The sequence below is a fragment of the Metopolophium dirhodum genome, chromosome 7 (assembly GCF_019925205.1).
Source record: "Metopolophium dirhodum isolate CAU chromosome 7, ASM1992520v1, whole genome shotgun sequence".
NCBI classification, from domain to species: domain Eukaryota; kingdom Metazoa; phylum Arthropoda; class Insecta; order Hemiptera; family Aphididae; genus Metopolophium; species Metopolophium dirhodum.
In genome coordinates, this window is record NC_083566.1 from 36,178,672 (window position 1) to 36,204,584 (window position 25,913).

General features: G+C 28.0%; 1 protein-coding gene across 1 annotated transcript; it reads left to right on the forward strand.

The window, feature by feature from the left end:
- The first annotated feature begins 1,548 nt into the window (after positions 1 to 1,548).
- Positions 1,549 to 25,309, forward strand: LOC132948870 (cytochrome b5-like). Its single transcript, XM_061019546.1, has 5 exons — positions 1,549 to 1,745; positions 6,985 to 7,122; positions 21,806 to 21,934; positions 23,310 to 23,386; positions 24,877 to 25,309. The coding sequence occupies exons 1-5, from the start codon at positions 1,635 to 1,637 to the stop codon at positions 24,953 to 24,955; spliced, it is 534 nt and encodes a 177-aa protein (XP_060875529.1). The 5' UTR covers positions 1,549 to 1,634; the 3' UTR covers positions 24,956 to 25,309.
- The last annotated feature ends 604 nt before the right edge of the window (positions 25,310 to 25,913 follow it).

The following is a 25,913-nucleotide window of genomic DNA, read 5'->3' on the forward strand; positions in this document are numbered from 1 at the left end:
CAAATTTGATCTTTAAATGCTTATAAAAAAAAACTGTGCCTATGTATTTTCAATATTTTTCAACTGCTATTGTAAAAATATATCAGGAGTCTTGTATTAAATTTTTACACTTTTTGGCCCAACAGATAAAACTTTATTGATATTTATAGAAAAAAAAACTAAAAAAATTGAAAACTGAAAATGCCCGTAAACAGCTCAAAAAGTGTCAAAATATTTTCAAAATTGTATGGTGTATAGGAAATGCTAATATAAACATTCAGTGAAATTTTCATGTATCTACAGTTATTCGTTTTTGAATTACAAGAAAATAAGGAAATCGGTACATGAGAAATCGAGTGAATATCTAATGTTGTAAAAATATGAATTTAAAACGCTCATAAAAATTTAATTTGACTTTCTTGTAGAAATTTTTTTTTTGATAAAGTTAGACAAACTTATGAGGAATCTTCTATTAGATTTTAAAATCTTAGATTTAAAAAGAAAATTTTTTATGAATTTCTAACTCAAAATAATTTGCAAATTTTCGTGATTTTTCCGTATTTTTTCAAGATTTGAACTTTAAACGTGTATAAAAAAAAACTGTGACTAAGGATTTTTAATTTTTTTCATCTGCCTTTGAAACAATAACCTAGGAGCCTTCTATTAAATTTTCAAGCTTTTTTACCCAATAAATAAAAATTTATTGATATTTATAGAAAAAAAATTTAAAAAAACTGAAAACTGACAATGTCCGTAAACAGTTCAAAAAAAGTCAAATTATTTTCAAAATTGTATTGTGTATAGAAAATGCAAATATAAACAACCAGTGAAAATTTCATGCATCTACGGTCATTTGTTTTAGAGTTACACCAATAACCAAAATCGATTTTGTTAAAAATCGATTTTGCGTAAAAATTCCCGTTTTTCCTTAATTTTTCTTTTGTTTTTCACATCGCTTTTGAAAACTACTGGGAAATTAAAATTTTGACCTCCCCAATGCACCAACGATATTCACTTTCCCATCGAACAAGATACTGAAGTCGAAAATCGAAGCATTATTTCGACTACTTATCGTGTACACAGACACAAAAATAAAAAATAAAAAAAAAAATAAAAAAAAAAAACACACATCATTGTAAAATCAATACATTCATCGTTTCACTCAGAATCTAAAATTAATTAATAATTATTTAAAACATTTTATTAAAATTCCATATTACATATTATAAGCAAATTATATTAATTTAAATTGTTTCTGCTATGAGTATTATAATCCGCAATTAATTAATCATACCGGTTCAAAATGTATAATATAGACCCGACGTAATAATCACCAGAATATATTATTATACATTATACCTACTATAGGTACTACAAAGTAAATATACAGCGCACATACACATAATTTTATGTATAGGTATTCTAGGCTTATACTGTTGGGATCGACACTTCCTATAATACTCGTACATTGTATTCAAATGATTTTATGTTAATGTGCAATACTTGTTAGTAGGTAGCTATAGTGCCATACGACAAATTCGATTTCGATATGCATAATATCCTCATTTGAAATACATACCTAGTTAGTTTTTACTAATTTTTTAGTGCTATATATTATATATAAATAGGTACGTTTATTAATAAGAATTTTTAACATGTCTATACATTGTTACACTCCTACCACAGTATCCAATCATAAAAGAACATGCGATGCTTGGATCAGCATTCATGGAAATGTATATGATATTACCAATTTCATTACAGTGGTGAGTACCTATATTGAGTTTCGTATTAATCATTAATACTCCCATATTATATATTAATTAAATATATAATAAAAACTAAAATTGCTAAATTAAAATACGTTATTGATTTTTAGAGGTACACGTGTCATGTTATATTATAAAACATAAAAAACTAAATAAGTACCTATTATGTAGTAATGTAGTATAGTACTATATAGTAGTATACTAGTATAGACATAACTTTACGTATAAATATCCACTTATTAGTTATTAATTTATTGATTATAGTTATATAATAAAATATGTCGATTTTCTATGTTTTTTTATAACGTTAACAGGTATTATAATTCTTAATAATATTCAGATTAACATTAACCAATACAAGTTACAACTATAGGTACTAGTATATAACTATATTAAGTTGCAGACAACATGTCAACATGTGATTATTGATTACACAATAACTAATATTGTTACATACTGTTAAAACAACTTACACAGTTACACAGTGCGCATCTATTATTCTCACTATATCTTATTTTCTCAGCAAGAAGTGGAATGTGTTGGCTTTGCTTATTTTTCTGTAGACACAATTACTGGTGGTATAATTAGTTTTATCAAGAAAATTTCCCTTTAAATTAGTTGTAAATCGAGTCTAGTTAGTAATTGGTATACTTAGAAAAAGCGAGCGCTTTTGAAGAAAGTTAGAAGTACTTAGGTATTTAGTATAGATAGAGATAGAACCATAGAAATATTTAAAAAATCTATATGAATTAAGAATTGATAATATAGTATAGGTATTGGAATTATATTTAATTATACCTTCATAAATTGTCTTCAAAATAATTTCCGTAGATAGGACATCGAAATCAATGTAATAAATAAAGTTACAAATTTAAAAGCACAAAACAAGAATGTCTAGTTTATCTGGACACCGGGACACAGACATTGTCAATGTCAAAATACACAGGAACGATTTGGCCCACCAACACGCTAAAAATACACCAGTACCTATCCAATGTTTCCAAACTAAAACATTAAACAATATACCTACATAAACCAAAATTCACTGGCAAGACATCTGTAATCGCCCCATGGAAATCCCCCTCACCCTCATCCAGGCACGAAGAAGTAGTTATCACAAGGACTCGGATTAGATACTCCCATTTAACACACTTACACAGTTGCACCTCATAACAAAAGAAGACTGCTCGATCTGCGAATTCTGTGACAAAGAACTCATCATCAATCACATCACACTAGAATGCCCCAAGTCAACAGCTCCAGACAAATTCTCGGAAACCAAGCAACAATGCAACGAGCACTTGGCTAAAACCATAAAATATCTACGAATTTTTCACAAACATAAGTTTAGCAAAATGACTGTAAAAAAATAATAATATTTCACAAACTCCCTCAACTGTACAAAAAATATAAAGTACCCCCATATAGTGTTATGAGTTTATGACCAATATGTAATTATTACAGGCTAATAAGTTCAGAAGTTAAAGCCTTATCAACCATAAAGAAAAATATCTGGCAAAATCACTGGTAAAACCAATACACAAAATTATGAAAAATACGATAAAAAATAAATTTCCGGCAAAGCTTTAGAACAGCTTTTCTCAACCTGTGGTACGCGGAAAGATCATAGGTGGAACGCTTAGTAAATCTCTCTTTATAAAAAAAATGGAATGGATCATTTGACAATAAATATTATTTGGTTTATTAAAAATTAATTGTACATATTTAATTTTCTTTTTATGCTTAAATGTTTGTAATATTATCATAATTTTGTAGTTCCTAATAAACTGTATTTCCACACATATTGTATTCATGTTTGATAAACAAAAAATATCGTTTTTTGGTCAAGTGGTAGGTACATGACAATTTTCAAACTATACGTAGGTGGTACGAGCATATAAAAAGATTGAGAACCGCTGCTTTACAACATTTAGAATAACAGAAATAAATAATAATAATAATCCGGCTGAGAGCCTGAGAATCGAACGAACAAGAAAAATAAGACCACAACATAGCAGAGAACCTTTATAAAACAATAGGTCCCGATCACTAACTATAACAAGAGATGACGTCAAATAATTTCTTAGGAGTACCTACTTCAGACTTCAGTACTACAGATAAATATATTTAATAATACAAATATTAAGATCTTGCGAGGTTTTACGCCATTACATAAATGATTATTTTCTATTTTCTATATTATTATTTATTATTATAAAAAAATTAAGCAAATTTGTGCCTATGATTATACCTACTTACAGAACATTTTTGTACATTTTATCTTTCATATAATAATATAATTAAATGTTTAAAAATCGGTATTAAAAAAGTTGTGTAAATATCTATTTTATCTTCCAGTCATTATAATAATCGATATTATGCTAATATTCTGCCTGTAAAAATAAATATCCAGATTTAAGTGTATTGGGTATTAGGTTCCTATTTAATATTTATCCATTGTAATAGGTACCTACATAAAAACGACTCTGATTATTATTATTAAAAGAATAATAATAATTCATATTATATTACGACAATGTAATCTAATTTTAGATTCTGAGCGAAACGATGAATGTATTGATTTTACAATGATGTGTGTTTTTTTTAAATTATTTTTATTTTTGTGTCTGTCATCACCTTTTAGGACAGTAAAAGTGCTTGGATTTTCTTCAACAGTATCTTTTCTGATAGGAAAGTGAGTTTAGTTAGTACTTTGGTGAGTCTAAAGTAAAAATTTCCCAGTAGTTTTCAAAAGCGACGTGAAAAACAAAAGAAAAATTAAGGAAAAACGGGAATTTTTACGCAATCTGTTTTCGAGAAAATCGATTTTGGTTTTTGGTGTAACTCTAAAACAAATGATCGTAGGGACATGAAATTTTGACTGAATGTTTATATTTGCATTTCCTATACACCATAAAATTTTCCAAATATTTTGACTTATTTTTAGCTGTTTACGGACATGTTTCCATATTTTTTAGTTTTTTTTTCTATAAATATCAAAAAAGTTTTATCTGTTGAGTAAAAAAGCTTGAAAATTTAATAGAAGGCTCCTAGGTCAATGTTTCGAAGGTAGATGAAAAAAATTAAAAATCCTTAGTCACAGTTTTTATTTATAAGCATTTAAAGTTCAAATTTTGATAAAATATGAAAAAATCACGAAAATTAGCTATTATTTTGAGTTGAAAATTCATAAAAATTTTTCTTTTTAAATCTAAGATTTGAAAATGTAATATAAGATTACTCATAAGTTTGACTACCTTTATCAAAAAAAAAAATGTCTACAAGAAACTTAAATTACATTTTTATGAGCGTCTGAAATTTATATTTTTACAACATTTGATATTCACTCGATTTCTCATGTAACAATTTTCTTATTTTATTGTAATTAAAAAACGAATGATTGTAGATACTTGAAAATTTCACTGAATGTTTATATTAACATTTTCTATATACCATAAAATTTATAAAATATTTTGACTCTTTTTGAGCTGTTTACGGACATTGTCAGTTTTCAATTTTTTTAGTTTTTTTTTCTATAAATATTAATAAAATTTTATTTGTTGGGTAAAAAAGCGTGAAAATTTAATATAAGGCTCCTGATATATCGTTCTAATAGCAGTTGAAAAATATTAAAAATACATAGGCACAATTTTTTTTTATAAGCATTTAAAGTTCAAATTTTGACAAAATTATTTTGTAGTTAAAAATGTATAAAATGTTTAACTTTTATAGCTAAGGATTGAAAATTTAAAACAAAGCTCCACGTAAATATGTTATATATAAATTACTTTATTCACAATAATATCATCAAATATACTTGGTAATATCATAGGCTGACTGACCGTTTTCGCTCAGAATCGTTTTTCTTATACAATGATATTATATTATTGAATTCAAATTTAATACCATCCATTACAGTGACCCACTTGTAACCTACTGTACACCAGAGCGACATCCACTTACCCACCTTTTTATTATTGTATAGCCTTCGATCTCATATTACGATATTTTTGATTTACTTATGCCAATGTCTTTGATCTGTATCATTAAAAAGCTGAACAGTAAACATGTATATTGGCTATATGCTTATGAATTATCAACTATGATAAATCTATCTTATGAGTTAAAATAATACTGTAGTATGTTGTTGTATATATTACTAACCAGTATAGTTAACAGTGAACTAATAATTTATTATTAAACAAAAACTGATACATAATTAATGATTATTTATTTAAAATATAGTTTAAGTATTAAACTAATTAAAAAACATATTATTAAACCAAGCATGATACTGGAAATTTGAATATATCTACGATAAATGTATAATATATATTATTCTAATTTATTGTTAAAACTTAACACAATAAGTATAAATTATAATTTATAAGTATAGGTACCCACTTAATAACTATAACTTATAACTTTATAAGTGTTATCTATATGGATAAATAGCTAGTATATACATACTTATACTATACATACTCTTGACTCTTGAGTCTTGAATAACATTTATTTATAGGTACAAATTAATTTGAACTACGGTGAATATAAAAAAATATGGAAAATATTTTTAATACTTAGAACCTATAGGTTACCTACCGTTTGTGATGTGAACGATTTGTTCATTCCATAGTGGCATATAATATCTATTATGATCCCTTTTTCATTAAAAAACTATAATTTTTTTTTTTTGTGTTTCAATAATAGTAATGAATTATTTATTTATTTTAACCTCTCTCTTAAGTAATACAAAAAATCTCAAGAATTTGATAATATTATAATAAGGTTTATATGAAAATTCTCCAGGTGACCTCAGAACACGTTTGAAACGTAAATGATGCCGGGACCTCTTAAATGATTTAAAACCATTGCTCATTACCACGTATAAAGTTCCATCATTGGATGAATTCTTCCTTCAAGAGTACAGTTCAAATAGTCCAATTACTCATACATAATTTATGCGTATTGTAAAAAAATGTTTACGAATTGTAAAGTAATATTTAAAATAAAAAATAAAAACAATCAGAATTTGAATAAAAAAAATTGTGGCGAGCATGCTTGGTAAATCACCCTGTATATTAAAATGTATATAATTTAATTTTAATTTTAAATTAACTTGTTTTTAAGAAATGCGAATTTATTAAGCTTGTCTTAATCTTAGAGTTTATGATATAATTAAATGGAAGTATCTATATAAAAAAAATATAAACGCATGGTTAAATTATGATTTTAGCACCCGGGAGGTGAAGAAGTTCTTGTTGAAGCAGCAGGAACAGATGCAACATTGTGTTTTGATAGTATTGGACACTCAGATGAAGCTTACAAGTTAATGAACGATTTAAAAATAGGAAAGTTATCATCAAAAGATGAGGTGAGTATTTATATTAGATTAACGTATGTAGATATGTGTAATATACTATAATATGTAGTACAAATATTGAAATATTGGATAATAATGGATTATTGTAGTTATAATTGTTATAAGTTATCAGTTATAACTCATATAAATATAGCTGATAATAAAGGATACATACCTATCCCATTCCCATATATTATAGAAGGACGATTATTTATAATTTAATGGATTAACTTTATTCTAAAAATAAGTTGAATATTACATTTTTTTTAGTTAAGATTCACCGATTGGCGATTATTGTTACCGAACATTATTATTATTAGAATTTAGTTTTATTACTATATTAAACAATCTGTAAATGATTATATCACAATAAGCGCAAGTGATGTATTGTATTAACTATTAAGTGACATTCAAGTAATAGCTAGACGTACTTAGAAATGTTTCTATTGGTTTTAAATTTTTGTTGGAAAAGAAACTGACAATCTTTTCCATAATGATCAACAGTTTCAGTAATTTCACCACAACCACTATTCTGCTACCGTTCAATACGGGTTGTATCAACCTATCTAAAATATTTTTAAATAAATTGTTTAATTTCTTTTTCTCTTTTAAAATAACCGTGTCAAGTTATAATTCTGCTAAAAAATTATTTAGAAAACAACTATATATTTTAAAATTTTTTTAGTCTTGTGCATTTAATACAATTTATTCTAATACTTAATACCTACACGGCTCACTGAATAATCATTTAACACCATAATACAACTATAATAATATTATTATCAATATTATAATAACATTTTATTTATTCTATTTATTAATATATACCCATAGTAGGTATACGAATTCTTTAAAATTACTTCCTTGTTAAGGTTAGGTTAGGCTAGGTTAGGGTTACCTTTTTCACAAGGAAGACACCTTATTTTTCTCGTTTTTGTTACTTAATATTTTATAAAAATATTTTTCATTACTAAAATTAAATATTTCAACATGTATTTTTATATGGAATATATTATTTAAAAATAAGCTTCTACACGTATGCCATATGCGTTTATAATTGATTATTGACCAAAATATTATTGTCATTGAATAAATTGTACATCTATGAACGTAATTAAGTACTAAATACCAAAGTCCTTGAGTTGGAATTTTCAATTACTTATTACTATTTAGTATTTACTAGGTATTTAATACATGGGTAATTAATTTGAATTAAGTAAACGATAAATGTACATATATACATAATACATCATGTCATATGGTTTTATGTGGTACAACCTTCAAGTAATATTATAATATGTTATACCTGTGGCAAAAAATTTAACTGTTGGTACCTACGTCTCACGTCTGTACATATTGTTTTAAGAATAACGTTTGAACGATAAATTATATTTGATTAGATATTTTAAAATAAATACGTCTTTATATTAAATTTTCCTCAAGCGTTCGTGTTAATATGTTATGTTTGTTCTTTTTTCATTCTACATTCATATTATGCTTATTATAACTGTTATTACAGTTTGTATATTTTCAAATGAATGTTTAAAAATAGTGAGCAAGTGGGTACCTTTCTGCTGCTGTACATATTATACAGTATGTGTCTATGGAGACTGGAGAGATCGGTGGAATGGATGTGATAAATTTGAAGTCAATGATATGAAATAATATTATATGAAAAACGATTCTGGTCAAAAACCGTTAGCCTATTTTTAATTGACAATAATTCAAAAAAACTAATAAAAATCCAAAATGTGTATACATTTTACTTAAAAATTCCTGTTTTTCATAAATTTTTTTGATCTCGACGCTTTTGAAAACAACTAGGAATTTTAAACTTTGATCTACCGAATGCACCAATACTAGATCCACGATACTGAAGTTGAAAACCAAAGCATTATTCCAACTACTTTCGTGTACACAGACAAAAAAATCGCTACGCTCTGAATCTAAAACTGAATTACGATTACCTAACTAATATCGTCTATATGACTATAATATCTAGTGATTGCCTATAAACTTAAAATATAATGAATATTGAAATAATATACTAAAATATTTTTAATAATATCGCTATATTTTTGTATTAATCGCCAATATCTAATTAATTCACATTTGTAATCTATAAAAATCAAAGTTTTCCAATTGATTTAACTATTACCGCGGTGTATCATCAAGCGATCAACCATATATCTTACCGTTATAGGTATATTAATTATAGTTTTCCACTCCTACGGACTATATAATGGAAAAAAAATGAAACAAAGATTCATCATATTATATTTATATACGCATATATACTGATATTGATATACCTATATTTTTTAGGTTCTAAGTGGAGCGATAAATGTATTGGTTTTACAATGATGTGTTTTTAATTTTCAGTTATTGTATATTATTTGCGAAGTAAAGATACTTCAATCTTCAACTTTGAGGGTGGTTTCTGGTAGAAATTTTGATCTAGTTAGTCCTTTGTTAGGACAAAAAATCGTTGAAATTTTCAAAATAATCAGGAAAAGCAAAAAAAAAAAACGTGGTATTTTTGACCTCTCTGCTGTACAGTAGATGTCGAGACAATCGAGTGGGTCACTGTAATGGATGGTATTAAATTAAATTAAATTATATATCATTGAATACAAAATACGATTCTGCACGGGGATGGTCTGTCAGATAGTATATTTCATGATGTTTTTCGATATTATTGTTATTAAAGTAAGTCACCTATTTTACTAATATAGTAGTAAAGCTTAAAATAATTTTTTGTCACGCCTGCACTGAAATTTGGTTTTCGATAGCGGTTGAAGCGTTGGAAAGCGTCCCTTTTCCGTCCAGCGGGCGGTAAAGTGGAAATCCCCAAAGTTCCGGGCGGAAAAGTAGAAATCCCCAAAAGTGCCGGGTGGAAAAGAAGAAATCCCCAAAAGTGCCGGCCGCCGGGCGCGTATCCTTCTGCACAACCAGAAACTAAAATGTATACCTACCTGCACGGTCCTTACAAAACATAAACTTTTGGTTACATCTTAAATGTATAGTATAACCTCCTTGCATGACGCATAAACATTTAAACATATTTAATTTGCACTGTTCCTAGATAAGTGCGTCGAACGATGCGTTAGTAAGTTTATTTCACGCAATTTGTATAATAATCTTATCAGTTACAATAATAAAATATACAAAGTGAAAATTGTAATTTTGAAATAAAATAAAATGTCTTCCATGAAATTGTTTTTGTAGAATAGTCTATAATTGTTGCATAGATCCCTGCATAACCTTTTCCATGAACGCAGGGGCGTGACAAAAAATAGTATGTGTGGCTCGCGCGGGAAAGCCATTTCAGTCTTGGGCGAAATGCGGCACACGACGCCCGCGACTGAAATGGCTCACTTCCCGCCCTTGCCACACAATATACTATTTTGTCACGCCTGCACCGAAATTTGGTTTTCGATAGCGGTTGAAGCGTTGGAAAGCGTCATTTTTCCGTCCAGCGGGTGGTAAAGTGGGAATCCCTAATAGTGCCGGGCGGTAAAGTGGAAATCCCCAAAAGTGCTGCGCGCACATTTCACGCGCGACGTGCGTATACCCCGCACAAACAGTCACTGAAATCTATACCACGGTCGTCGGTTCCTTACAAATTATAAACTTTTGGTTACATCTCATAATCATATTATACGTATAAGTATATATAACCTCCATGCGTGACGTTTAAAATAAATAAAACTAAATCGTTTCTTTTGTGAAATATATTGTTGTCGTATAATTATAATTTAGTTGTTGCATAGAGATCCCTGCATTACCTTTGCCGTTGTCGATGGGGTTATCGATGAATGCGGAGGCGTGACAAAATAATAGTATGTGTGGCTCGGGCGGGAAGGCAATATACTATTAAATATTTGGAGATTATCATTGCGTATGGTAAGGTATAATATGCTATATGCGTTAAGTTTTTTAAGTCCCCGCGAATAATGTTTTTGATTTGTAACGTAATTAGTAATTACTAACATCTTTATTCTTCATTTAAATATCTAAATTTCCCTCAAATGTCAACTTAAAATAGCTATAACAAAAACTGTGTTTAGGTATATATTTTTTTGGTAAGAGTATGAACTAATAATGATAAACTTATTATTATATTTTCAAGCTTTAGCTATAAAAATTTAACATTTTATACATTTTTAACTATACAACTATTTGTACATTTTCGTGATTTTGACGAATTTTGTCAAAATTATAACTTTAAACGATAATAAAAAAATGTGCAGATGTATAAATAACATTTTTAAATTTATATTATAATAATTTATCAGGAATCTTGTATTAAAATATTAAATAGTTTTTCAAGCTTTTTGACTTAGTAAAAAACGTTTTGTCGATTTTGATAGAAATAAAATTTAAAAATGAAAATGTCTATATAAAATGTTATAATTTAGTTATTTACAGAAAAGGCTAATATAAACATTTGGTGAAAATATTTTGTGCTATTTATTATAGACTTTTTCATTTATTTTCACTGAATCAAAAGCTTGAAAATTCAATACAAGGTTTTTTATAAGTTGTTATAATAGCAGTTCGAAAATATTAAAGATATATGCACGGTTTTTTTTTTTTTTTTATTTAGAGGAAAAAAGCCCTCGGCAACATAGGCCATTGGGTTTAGGTACATAAGATTAAATTACATGTTTAATGTTAAATATGAATATACTATTGAGGATTTAATTTTAAATTTTTGGTTGAAGGTTTGCTGCTGTGATGAATTGGATGATGTCGGCTATGGCTTTGGGTTGATTGTCGAGTATTTCGGCGAGTGATTCGGGCAGGTTGAGGCTTGATCGGAGGGTGTGGTATGTACGGCATTCGGTAAGTATATGTTTTATGGTGATTTGGACGCCGCATGTTGTGCATATTGGAGGTTCTTCCTTGGCCATTAAAAAACTATGAGAGTTTTGCGAGTGGCCGATTCTTAGTCTCGTTATGATGACTTCAAATTTTTTTGGTGCTTCGAAGGGAAATGTCCAGTTGTCTGTGTTGTGTTTGATTTGGTTTAGCTTGGTGGAGAAGGATAACCATTTCTGATGCCATCGTAGATGACATTTATTAGTTATCAGTGCTTGTATGTCCCTGTATGATATTATGATGTTTGAGGGGGACGATAGCAGAAGAGGTTGAAGAGGTGATTGCAGTTTTGGCAGCTAGGTCAGCGCGCTCGTTTTCAGCACGGTTTTTGTATAAGTATTTAAAGTTCAAATTTTGACAAAATTCATCGTTCATCGAAATCGGGAAAAAATTTTAAATTATTTTGTAGTTAGCATATTGTGTTATGTTTAATTTTTATAGGCTTATAGCTAAGGATTTAAAATTTAAAACAAAGTTTCTCATAAGTATTTCATAATAGTGTAACCAGGGGTGGAATGTCTACTTTTGGTCCAGGATGAAAAATTAATTAGGGGCCCGTAATTTTTATTTAAACTTACTAAAATTAGGAAAGAGTTCTACATTGCAATAAGAGATAATTTAAGAAAGGGCCCGAAAATGGTAATCGGGGCCTGTAATATAAATATGAATGGGGGCCCGGGGTGCTACCTGGTTTATAGTACCCTGGACCAGTCCGCCCCTGAGTGTAACCAATAAATCTAAAAATTATATATACACTGTCTTTTTTAATAGATATTTTAAGTTCAAATTTGGACAAAATTCGGTATTTAAACAGAGAATAACAATTTTAGTTATTTAGAAAAAATATTATTATAATATAGGCCGATAAACCGTCTTCGTTCAGAATCGTTTTTTGTATATCATTGAATTCAAATTAAACGCATCCATTACAGTGACCCACACAGCCACACGGCATCTAATCTACCTTCAGCAAAGCGGTACCCACTTTCCCACCCAAACACATTACTTTTATTATGTGGGTAAAAAGGTAATTCGCCAAAACGCATGACGCCCAGCTGTAGGGTACAGCTTTGCTGAACAGTAGGTGTCGAGTGGGTCACTGTTATGGATGTATTAAATTTTAAATCAATGATTTAACACTGTAGACGAAAAACGATCCTGATCAGAAAAGGTCTGTAAAGGTCCAAGTTAGTATAGGTACCTATATTTAATGATGTTTTTTTCATATTGCTATCAAGTCACTTATTTTACTATAATTAATACCTACCTTTTACGATAGTCTGATTAAAATTTTGTCGAAAATATTGTATTTATTTTATTATTAATATTAAATTTATTATGGTATAAATAGGTAATAATGTAATATATAATATAATAACCTAAAATTAATCTAAATAATTTGAAAATGTCATTGCGTGTATAATAACATTTATAATGCACCTACTTAAATTGTCATGTCACAAAAAAAATAAAAAAATAAAGAACACACATCTTTATAAAATTAATACATTCATCACTCCGCTCAGAATTTAAAACATTCATATAGTTTAGAATGTTTAGCTAGGTAGAAATATTTTATTCCATGTGATACAATAATACTAGACTCTAGACTACATGTCTCTAGTGTCTAGAGTACATGGATATGAGTATGATACTAAGATATATAATAGTTTATAAGTCAGTATGTCATACGTCATAACTCATAATTTAAATATAAAAACTGTACCTACTTATAGGAAATTAGCTAGGTAGCCTTGTTATTTGACCTTCACGATTCAATTGGTCACTTAAAAGTAGGTACCTAATGGTTAATTGCTGTACCTATATAAAAATACATAGATGTATTAAGCTAGTTAATTTGAAACTAAACATAGTATATATAATATATATTATATTTATAAATAGGTATTAGGTACTTTAAGTCCTTAGATTTCACTATATTGGTATGGTATACTATTTATACACTTGAGTTATAAGTGAAACATATATAAGTATATTCAAAGTTTTTCAATTAATTTTACCTGTTATAAAAATGTTTGTCAATATTCTCTTTGTATATTATATCTTCTTTCTAGGTTATGTATGAGTACGATGACGGTTTTTTAAACTAATAAAATCACAGTATTCCAAAACTATATTGTTTTTATCTTATAGGTACCTATACATAATATTACCTACATTTATATGATAACGTATTATTGTATTAGGATTATATTTATACTGTATTAAGATTATATATATATATACAAATATATATTTTTAACAGCCTTTAATCTGTTATTCTATCCGATAATAATTTGAACTCATGTACATGTAGTTCTATATATATATATATATATATTCTAATTTACTTCCAAAATTGTGCATATTGCTCAGTCCTGAAAAGTATATAACATACTGTCCGACCAGTATTTTACATTTGTCCTACGTATTTACGGCTGTCCATCTAAAGTCTCTTGCAAGTTACAACATAGCTATAATTAATGTTGAATAAGCACCTAGCACATCAACCAGGTTTTGGCAGGCGCTAGTTCTAAACAAACTTTAGGCTATCTGTTACAACTTACAAGTTCAAACAATATGCTCATTTGATGATTATAAATAATAAATAAAAAATTTACATGGAAAACAGAGTAAAGAAGCATCCCAGGAGGTACTTCAAAATTTCGAATATTTAATCCATTAATCCGTGCTTTGGACTTAGGTTGTGATAGTATCCTAACATAGTAACATATGTTTATTTTTCCAAGGCTACAGGGTTTTGAACCCTGCATTTAACCCCCGACATGGAGGAACAGCCCACGCACCTTAGATCATGTACAAGAATATGATCTAATCCACGCACTAACTATTTATTAATTAAGGTAAGCGTCGAGGCTATATATTATATTTTTGATGTAGTCATATGGGAACGCCGATTAATGGCTACTACTTATATCGTTATTACTATTTAAGTCTTATATTTTTTTGAATAACAGCGAATACATTATAAATGTCATATTCTTAAGCAGAATATGTTTTTGTAAAATGTCAATATTCAAAAATTGAATTTCAAACGAATAAGTAATTAATTAGATATAGTTAACATAACTCAAGTTTAAATGAGTGGAGGGAGTATTGTGGTAAGGGTAACTGGTAAGGTTAGGTAACCTAAGTTACGATAAAGCAGTATTTGTTTTTTTTAGCAATAAACGACTAAGCATAGAATTTTTCAAGCAACGTTGTCACAGTATCTATGCAGTGCCGTAATGAGCCGCGTATCATACAATTACAAACCTCTAAATAAATGTAAAAAATAGATGAATTAAATATGAAATCTTTCAACCAGTATTTAAATTATAAAAACACTTAAAATGTATATATTAGGTATATTATTTAGATAAATAATTTAAAAAAATGTCAATGTTTTTTTTAAATATGTATATTTTTAACTTAACGATTGAAAATAACCTAGAATAATTATTTTTATTATTATTCATTGACGGGTCATTAATATGTTACATACTCGCATATACTATATACATGACCATGAAATCGGTTTTTAATTCATACCATATTATTGTAATTATTCAAATTAATACAATAATACATATTGTATAATACTATGGTCTTACAACTTTTTTTACATAATATCAAATATTCAAGTTCATTGTTCATTCCAATAATGAACATATTAATTATTTTGGCAAATGGAAACACCGCACGACTTTTTATGCTTAATAATCTGTAGGTTTTTTTAGCTTTTAATTTGTACGTGCCCATTAGTAAGCCGATAAAGTTGCTTAATCATGTATAAAAAGGTGGGCAAGTGGGTGTCGCTCTGCTCCACAGAAGGTTACAGAACGGTCAGTCAGCCTACGATATAACTAAGTATATTTGATGATTTATTGTGAATAAAGAAATTTATATATAATCTATTTTCATGGAACATTGTTTTAAATTTAAAATTCTTGATTATAATAATAACAATAATATATTTGCAATAATAATATACAAAATATTGTGTGTTAAACTTAACAAGTTTATAATATTGCAGCACCCCCTAAAAGCTAAGCTTGTGATGGGGAGCCATTCTTATCAATTTTATGAATACATAAGAGAAGTCAAATTTAAATAAAAAGAATAAATAAATACGTTTTATTAAATTTTCATTACACAATAATATTATTAAAGTTGAACATTTTATAAATTTTTAACAAAAAAATAATAGTTAAATTTTAAATTTGAGAAATGTTGTCAAAATTTAAACTGTAAATATTTATAAAAAAAAATTGTGCAGACAATATAAGACTTATATCACAGATTTAATGTAATCTGTGCTTATATTTTAAGTGATATAACTATACCCGTTTCCACAAAAAAAGTTTTTAAAGAAATGATTTTAATTTGTATGTACCTATATTTCAAAAAAAAAATTGTTAAAATCTATTTAGGTAAAAATACTTTAGTGGGTTCAACTGAAGAAAATTTTAAGTTGCTGAATGTGTTACCAGACGAAATTATATATAAAAAAGTAACAATAAAGTATAAGGTGATTATGAATTTTTTTTTTGATGTGGAAAATATAAGAAGAAAAAAAGGTGGATAAGTGGATGTCGCTCTGCTGTACAGTAGGTTACAAGTGGGTCACTGTAATGGATGGTGTTAAATTTGAATTCAATGATATAATATCATTGTATAAGAAAAAAGATTCTGAGCGAAAACGGTCAGTCAGCCTATGATATTACCAAGTATATTTGATGATTTTATTGTGAATAAAGTAATTTATATATAACCTATTTACGTGGAGCCTTGTTTTAAATTTTCAATCCTTAGCCATAAAAGTTAAACATTTTATACATTTTTAACTACAAAATAATTTTCTCAAAATTTGAACTTTAAATGCTTATAAAAAAAAATTGTGCCTATGTATTTTTAATATTTTTCAACTGCTATTAGAACGATATATCAGGAGCCTTATATTAAATTTTCATGATTTTTTACACAACAAATAAAATTTTATTAATATTTATAGAAAAAAAAACTAAAAAAATTGAAAACTGACAATGTCGCCGTAAACAGCAAAAAGAGTCAAAATATTTTATAAATTTTATCGTGTATAGAAAATGCTAATATAAATGCTAATAACATTCAGTGAAATTTTCAAGTATCTACAGTCATTCGTTTTTTAATTACAATAAAATAAGAAAATTGTTACATGAGAAATCGAGTGAATATCAAATGTTGTAAAAATATAAATTTCAGACGCTCATAAAAATGTAATTTAAGTTTCTTGTAGACATTTTTTTTTTTGATAAAAGTAGACAAAACTTATGAGGAATTTTGTATTACATTTTCAAATCATAGATTTAAAAAGAAAAATTTTTATGAATTCTCAACTCAATATAATTTGTTAATTTTCGTGATTTTTCAGTATTTTTGTCAAGATTTGAACTTTAAATGCTTATAAAAAGAACTGTGACTAAGGATTTTTAATATTTTTCAAATGTCATTGTAACAATATAGTAGGAGCCTTATATTACATTTTCAAGTATTTTTACTCAACAAATAAAGTATTGTTGACATTCATAGAAAAAAAACTAATAAAATTGGAAACTGAAAATGTCCCTAAACAGTTCAAAACAAATCAAAATATTTTGAAAATTGTATTGTGTATAGAAAATGCAAATATAAACAACCAGTTAAAATGTCATGTATCTATGGTAATTTGTTTTAAAGTTACACCAAAAATCAAAGTCGATTTTGTGTAAAAATTCCCGTTTTTCCTTAATTTTTCTTTTGTTTTTCACGGTGCTTTTGAAAATTACTGGGAATTTTAAATTTTGACCTCCTCAATGGACCAACAATATTGACTTTCCCATCGAACAAGATACTGAAATTGAAAATCGAAGCATTATTTCGACTACTCATCGTGTACACGAACACAGAAATAAAAAAAAAATAAAAAAACTGTTAAAAAAAAAAACACATCATTGTAAAATCAATACACCCATCGTTCCACTCAGAATCTAAAAGAGTTAGCCATCATTTTACTTTAATTTATTACATTTATTAATGTTCAGTGGGCGTGGACCACATACAATTTATTTAAATTTAAATTGAAAACTGAAGCAGTGAATCCGTAACGTCTAGTATCGGGTTACTTACATTACCTTAGATTAAACAAATGCCTAGGTATACAATCTAGAAATAATTTTTTGTAACGACAACTCTGAGCAACGACAACGCCAAATAACATAATAAATTGATAGGTATTTCACTATCATCACTATTCATTATTCATTACTAATTCACTACTTCACTAGTAGGTAGATTAGAGTGGCCCTTAAAAATAAATATTCACATATTTTTTGTGACACCCACCTATTTTTTGTAAATACCCAATTCAATATTAACTTCAAATTTTGAAATCAATCGTTCAATTTTAAGACGTGCCCCCGGGAACTTGAAGTTTAGTAGTTTTGAAATTTTTTACGAAAATTACTTAACATTGGACTATGAATTTTTTTTTCAACCAGAATATTAAATATTAATTATTTAAGGTAGTAAGTTTTATGACGGTTTTAAAAATGTTACTTTTTACATTATTATATAATTTAATACCAGCATAGTTGCAATTTTATGCAAAAAATAAGTAAAAGCTCAAACAATCTAACTAAACCGTTTTTTAATGTTTTTTTATTTATGTCAGTCAAATGATTCAAAACACATTAAAATTATATGTATGTACAAAATTATTAAAATTAAATTTCTTATTAAAATGTTTTAAAATAATTACTTATATAGGTATGTTTAGTTACAATTTTTTTTTAATGTTTCCTTTTTGCAGTCAGGAAATATTTTTCTGTAATCATTTACAATTTGTACCACAAATTGTTTTTGTTCCTCATTGGTGGTGAGTATTGAATTGTAGTCTTAAATCAATTGTATTCTCCTCTCGGCCGTATCATTGACCGTTTTTAGTTTATAGTGACCATTTGCAATGCATATAAAAATGACAAGTTTCACTCCAATCTGATGGCTCATTGACGGGAAAAAAAAAATTCTGTATCCAAATTAAATATTTTCAAAAAATCGAATGTTTCACTTGAGACGAAAAATTTCTATTTCGTTTTTCACAAATTCAGGAATTTCTGATTCTTTTAAATTTAATCGTTTCTTTTTTTTTCTTTTAATCTATTTTATTAGTTAGTTTAACGATCATTTTTTATTTCATTCAATAGTAATAGTTTTATCGAAAAATGCCAATGCAACTGCTTCGGGTGTTATAGATACCACAAATGATTGTGAAATCAAATGAATCTATCTGGTAGATATTGTCGGTAACAGTGGCGCAAATGAAAAAAAATGATTAGGGGAATTTTTTTAAAATTAAAATATATATTATATTATTATTTTTTGAGGGGGCTTTGAATGATTTTAAGAGGGCTAAGCCCCCCGCCTATTTGCGCCACTGGTCGTTAACATACATTATACAATATTATATACATATATATTATACATTTATATGTCATGTTTATTACCCATAATACCTATAATAAGTAGTTACTTATTCAAGTACGACCGTTGTCCGTTTTGCGTCATAATAACAAGTATTTATAATTTATAATGTAGAACGTAGGTACTTTAATATTATAATAGTATATTGTGACAGTTATAATAAAGTTCCCCTCGTGAACGTCGATCATCAATTTATATATAGGTATGAATCATATTTTGTACTGAGTAGTGACTATAGTGAGTTGTAGTGAGTACTGGATAGCAATCTTCGCATCATTATTTATCAGTTATCACTCCGAGGAAGTCAAGGGCAACCCAACGGCCGGTGGTGGGTTGGAGGGAATCGAAACGACTGAGTGCGCAGTCGTCCAGCGTTGCTGAAGCGGCAATAGCATTGTGATTGTATATAATATTTTTTATACAAATATAATAATTATTATATACAGTTATACAGCGTGTCCCAAAAGTCCGTTATCACTCTAAGCATTTACATTTTTAATTTACAGTTTTAAAAAATGTTATCAAGAAATGGCTATCATAAAAATTTAAAAACCTTAATTGCATAAAATCATAAAATTTGAAAAAAAAAATTGTTGAGTCGTATCCCATCCAATTATAATTTCCATTCTTATCACCTACTGGCCTATTGTACAAAAATCAGCATTAGTGCAATTTAAATATATTGATTTGCCACGGATATAAGGGCGATACGAGACTTTTGGGACACACCATAATATTATAATAATAATATATATTATGTAAATAAGCAATGTAGCCTGTAGGCGCGCATCAAATAAATTAAAGTACGATTTTTGTGGTGCGCAATAGAATCACGTTTTTCACTTGTCCACAGTGAATCAGGATGATTAATATTCAATGAGAATTAGGAATTTTGTTAATTAAACAGAAAATTAGAAACAAGTAAAAACTCAACTACCGACACGACACGATTTGTCGTAAAATGTTAAAAATTACAACAGATTAAGGTGCCAAGAAATATTTAATACTGCTAATTTCCACTCGTTTAGGTTGCACGAATACGGAATAATAAATAATAATAGTATATCATCTTAATTCGTAATAGGTATTAACTAGAAGGGACGTAACAAAAAAGTGTTACCTACTGCTTAGTATTATTATAGGTAGAGGTAGTGCAGCCACAGAATTTGTGAACATTTTTTTTTGTGAATTCTGTGGACTTTGGTGTAAATGTGTAATACAATTTTGTCATGGCGTAGTAAACACTATATACAGTAAAGTTGTAGTGTTTAATGTTTATATTACTTTATAAAATCATCAACCGCATTACCATAGAACCACGGAATTGCCAATCAAGTACAGATATCTGTGTTACCCGAGGACATATTTTATTAATATAGAACATCTATAGACTATAATATAGATAGCCGACCGTAATAATCTTTTTATTTTTTTTTATCAATTTCGATGATAAGGTCGCAATATTGTAACCGCCGCCGATCCGAGCATAATAATATAACCGTAAACACGCGCCAACGACCGACGAACCTATCAACCACTCGCTGTGACGTCGATTCGCCGCGGCGCAATCACCTGGCCTCGTAATTTTAATACCATAGTTTTCACCACTCCCACCTTTTCGCAGCACCGTGCACCGTATGCGAATACCGGTCCGGTCGTCGTGTACTCGTGTCTATTTCAGTCGGAAATGACAGTCTGTACATTTTCTGCAATTCCGTTGGTGTTTCGTCGCTGTTCGCTCGCCGCCCGTTTTAACGACACACGCAATATCATTACAATCTGTGCCTATAATTGATATTGTAGTCGTGGGCCAGAGCTGCACCGTTCGTCCGCAGTCCACACGTCGTCTTGTCCGCCGCGTACCCGTAGCGATATCCGATATCCGATAACAATATTAATATAAAACATTATCGAATATTTATATTCCGTTCGTCAGTAAGTTGTCTTGCGACCAGTAGCTTAGGTTAGGTAATAATATAAACTGTGTTTTTTTTCACCGTCGCACTTCCGTGTCTCGCGCTCGGTACTATTCAATCGCACCCCATACCGCAGTGTAACGGTTGCCCGTAAGTCACGATGACCGAAAAAGAAGTGAAAAAATACTCAATGGCCGAGGTCGTTGAAAATACGAACGCTACAAACCCGTGGATCGTGATCAACGACTGCATATACGACGTCACAGAATTTCTAAACGACGTACGTCCTCCACCGTTGTTGTATATTCACGGCCAAGCCGCGCCGACTTGTGTTCCGCCGGGTACACGTCGTCTGGCCATCGGTTTTAATCCGTTATCTGGGTTTTTGATTACAGCATCCCGGTGGCGAAGAGGTCCTGTTGGAACAAGCTGGCAAGGACGCGACCGAGGAGTTTGAAGACGTAGGACACTCGAGTGACGCACGCGAAGTCATGCAAAAATACAAGATTGGAGAACTTATAGAAGTAAGTGTCGGGCACGGGTGGCATATTTGATATTGTGCGGTTCGGATCCACTTTGTGTGCACAACTTTAGTGTACACTCATTATCTAAATTATATTTTTTCGCTTTCGAGGACAAATATCGTTTGTCGGTACCTATGTACATCTATAATGAGTACTTATCAGTTATCATGATTTCAAACACTGTATTTGGTTGGCTTACTAATTATTAGTGGTCAAGGATTGTTGATGTTGATGTACTTATGTGACTTGTTATACCTATTCTGTATGTGATGTAAACCAGAGGTTGTGCAACTGGTTCAATATCATATTATTAATGTTATTAATATAGGCATCTCATTGTGACTTTGTGTGGGAATATAGATAGTGAAGTGCTTCCTCCCTCATTGCTAATATTGAGTCTGTTCGAGGTAAACTAATAGGCGTGTCAATCAAATTAACTGATTCAGACCATGATAGGTTCTATAGGTAGGTACCTAGTTTTGTATTGCAATACCTACCTATGCGTTTTATTACATTTTAAAATGCTAATATCATTAATTATTAGTCACAATCTACTGTTATATATAAAAATAATATATCTATATACCTATAAATAGGTAGTTGTATGCTGTAGATGTGATGTGGAAATAATTCTGATCTTAAATCTATTAATCAATATTTAGGTGCATATATAATAGAACACTTGAAATTATGTGTTCCTAACTATGCCTTTTTTTTATGCTTTTAACATTTTAAGTAATTTGTAACATCTAAAAATAACTTCATACTTATAAATAGGTAACTGACTTAATTTTAGTATCTAATATCTATAGACTGACAAAATATTGGAGTCCATAGTCCATTGGTGTTAGGTAGGTACTTTAAAATAAGCTTATTGTGCTTTTCATATTCAAAGTGAATGGGTTATTCCTTGTTTCGGTATATTTATCTTTTTAAATATTATGATTTTTTTTGAAATAATTGTCTTATTTTAGAAAATTGATTAATGAAAAATATTTAGCATAATATTATATAAAACACTTCAGGTATTAAACAAAAAAATATACCATTGTTATTATTACCATTTATCCATTTGAATAAGCTATAAAAAATAAATTGTATAATTTTACAATTTAAGTATTTATTGCTTACACTTTTATATTTGATTTTGGTTATGTAACATTCTCTATGTGTTTTATTTTTAAAGTAGTTAGTATTAATGATTTTGAAATTAGTTAATTACTTTCATAATTAATAAATTATTGTATATTCTGTATATTATAATCGAATCAAATATTTTAAGAAATAATATTTCCTTAATTATTATGATTAATTTAAATATCACAATATGAATTATATTGTTTAATAATTTGTTTTAATATTATTTTAATTATAGGAGGATAAAAGACAAAATAAGAAACCTGTGAACAAACCAACACCTGTATCATCAAGTGCATCTGGAGATGATTTTAGGTTAGTAAGATGTGTTAAGAAAATTAATTTACGTATGAGTATTATTTTATTAATTTTTATTAGTCTATCAAGTTATTTTTTAATGAAATATATATGAAAAAGAAATGAAAGTGGGTATTTTAATTATTTTTAAAATTAATAAGTATATACATTTATTTACTAAACATGATTTAAATGTATTTGTTACTCTACTTGATATTGATTTTAAAAATTGATTAAGTTTAACTTAAATTTTCCTTCCAAGTAATAATCAATATGTGTACCTATCTTTAAAATTAAATTAAATTCATAATATTTCGTGCTACTGCCACAAGTGATATGTGCTAACTTGAAGCAATATTTCAGCTTCTGTACAAAATTGTTACATATTTTTCTATGAAATAATATCCTAATTTTAGATTCTGAGCGGAGCGAAAGAATGTATGAGTTTTACAATAATGTGTGTTTTTTTTCTGTCTATCAGCACCATTTTGGATAGTAAGCATGCTTCGATTTTTGAGATCAGCATCTTTTCTGATAGAAAAGTGAATCTAGTTGGTACTTTCGGGAAGTCAAAATTGATAATTCCAAGTAGTTTTAGATAGCGTCCAGAAAAACTACAGACAAATTACAAAAAAAAATTCTAAAAATGAGATTTTAAATTCTAACGATTTGCTTATCACCATAGTAACAAATAAAAAAATAATAATATTATAAGGACTACGCTAACCGCTCAGAATCATTTTTCATATACAATGGTTTATCATTGTATTCAAATATAACACATCCATTACAACTACACTATACAGCTCTATTTGTTTTTCTCAGCATGCATGCATATCGGCTAGGACATGGCGTTATAATTATTACATTACACTTCATAATTCTAATGAAATAGTTAACAATAACATTTCCTGTGGGCTGTGATATAGTTGTAACTGCAATATTACCGACCTCTTAATTATTCAAATTATTTACTCTTGATTCATTGCAATTTATATTTCTTAGCACATTACATGTTCAATAGTATTATGAAAGAAATTAAAATATATGATCGCTTAAAATTAATATGTTATTTAATAATTAAGTTTCATAACTTCACACTTATTTTTTTATACCTAGTATATAATATTATGTTAATGAATACTTATGATTATATAAGAAAAAGTATTTTTTTTAATTTTATTTTCATAACAAAAAATGATAAAAGATATCAAAATATATTTTATGTACATAATAAAAGTATACATACATTTTTTTTACTACAAGTTAGTCTGAGTATATTTTTATAAGTGTATGCTGGTTTATCATGTTATTAATAATATCATTTAATATCATTTAGAACTTGATTGTACTAATATGTTATAACATTCTTTATATTTTATTCAAAATAGATAAGTAAGAAAGATAATGTTAATTTTATTGAAATAAAAATATAGTTATACACATGTTTTCATTTTACATTTTTCTTTCTAATACATTATGAATAATACAGGTTTTTTATTTTTTAGTCTTTGGAAATCGTGGTTGCTGCCTTTGACGATGGGAGTGCTTGCTATCTTCGTTTACCGATACTTTATTGCTTCATAAAAGATCAAAGTTATTTAAGTTTATCATAAAGTTATTATTGTCAACCAAAGTTCTGGGTTAACTCAAAAATATTGTCTTTAAATCCTTTTTGTGTATTTTGTCAGTGGTCAATCATTAAACTACATTCCATTCTATGTTTACTGTTTACATAATGTTTTCATTAATACGATCATAAAACAAGAAAGATTTGTATAGTTTAAACCTAAATATTACTATTAAACCTAAATATTAAAATTAATATGACCGTTTGAACATAAATATAGTGGCTAGACATGGTAGAAATTAGTAATTCTTGGAATTTAGTATTATTAATGTTTGAATTTTCAAAAAAATATATTCATACATACAGAAATACATATTGTGTTTTTAATATCTACTATAATAATAATAATAATAAAAAAAGCTTCCTCAAATCCATTGACGTTTGTATCTATAATGATAACTATTAATAATTTTAAAATTGATTTAAATTAATTTATAAGTTATAGTTAGTTATGTAAGCTTATGAAGTCTATGATTGATGACTAAAAAAGATTGGTGGATTAAGAAGAAGACCAGAGTTCAACTTTCTAAGTCATAATTAAAAGTCATATTATTCCTTCAAAATGCTTGCAATTTCATAAACATTCAAACCATTTCCTATTAACTGATATGGGTGATTTTAAAATTATAAAATCATTAGAATTCGTTAGGTTAGGTTAGGTAATCTAACCAAGTGGGTACATGCCTACATTCTATATTAACTAAATAACAGTAGCAAAATCATAAAATATCAAAGGCTGTGTATTAAAAATTAAAAATAAATTATTTCCAATTCAGTTTTGAAAAATATGTAAGTAATATTAAAATTAAATATTAGTAGCATACAATAATATATAAATTAAATAATGCATGCAGGAATCTTGATGATTCTTACGTTTCTAGTTCCTGTTCGATTCCCAGAAAAACTAAAATATAG

Coding starts and splice junctions, on each gene's coding strand:
- LOC132948870 (XM_061019546.1), top strand. CDS start 1,635: ATGTCTATACATTGTTACACTCCTACCACAGTATCCAATCATAAAAGA. Junction 1,746..6,984: donor TTACCAATTTCATTACAGTG/GTGAGTACCTAT, acceptor TTATGATTTTAG/CACCCGGGAGGTGAAGAAGT. Junction 7,123..21,805: donor AGTTATCATCAAAAGATGAG/GTGAGTATTTAT, acceptor TTTTGATTACAG/CATCCCGGTGGCGAAGAGGT.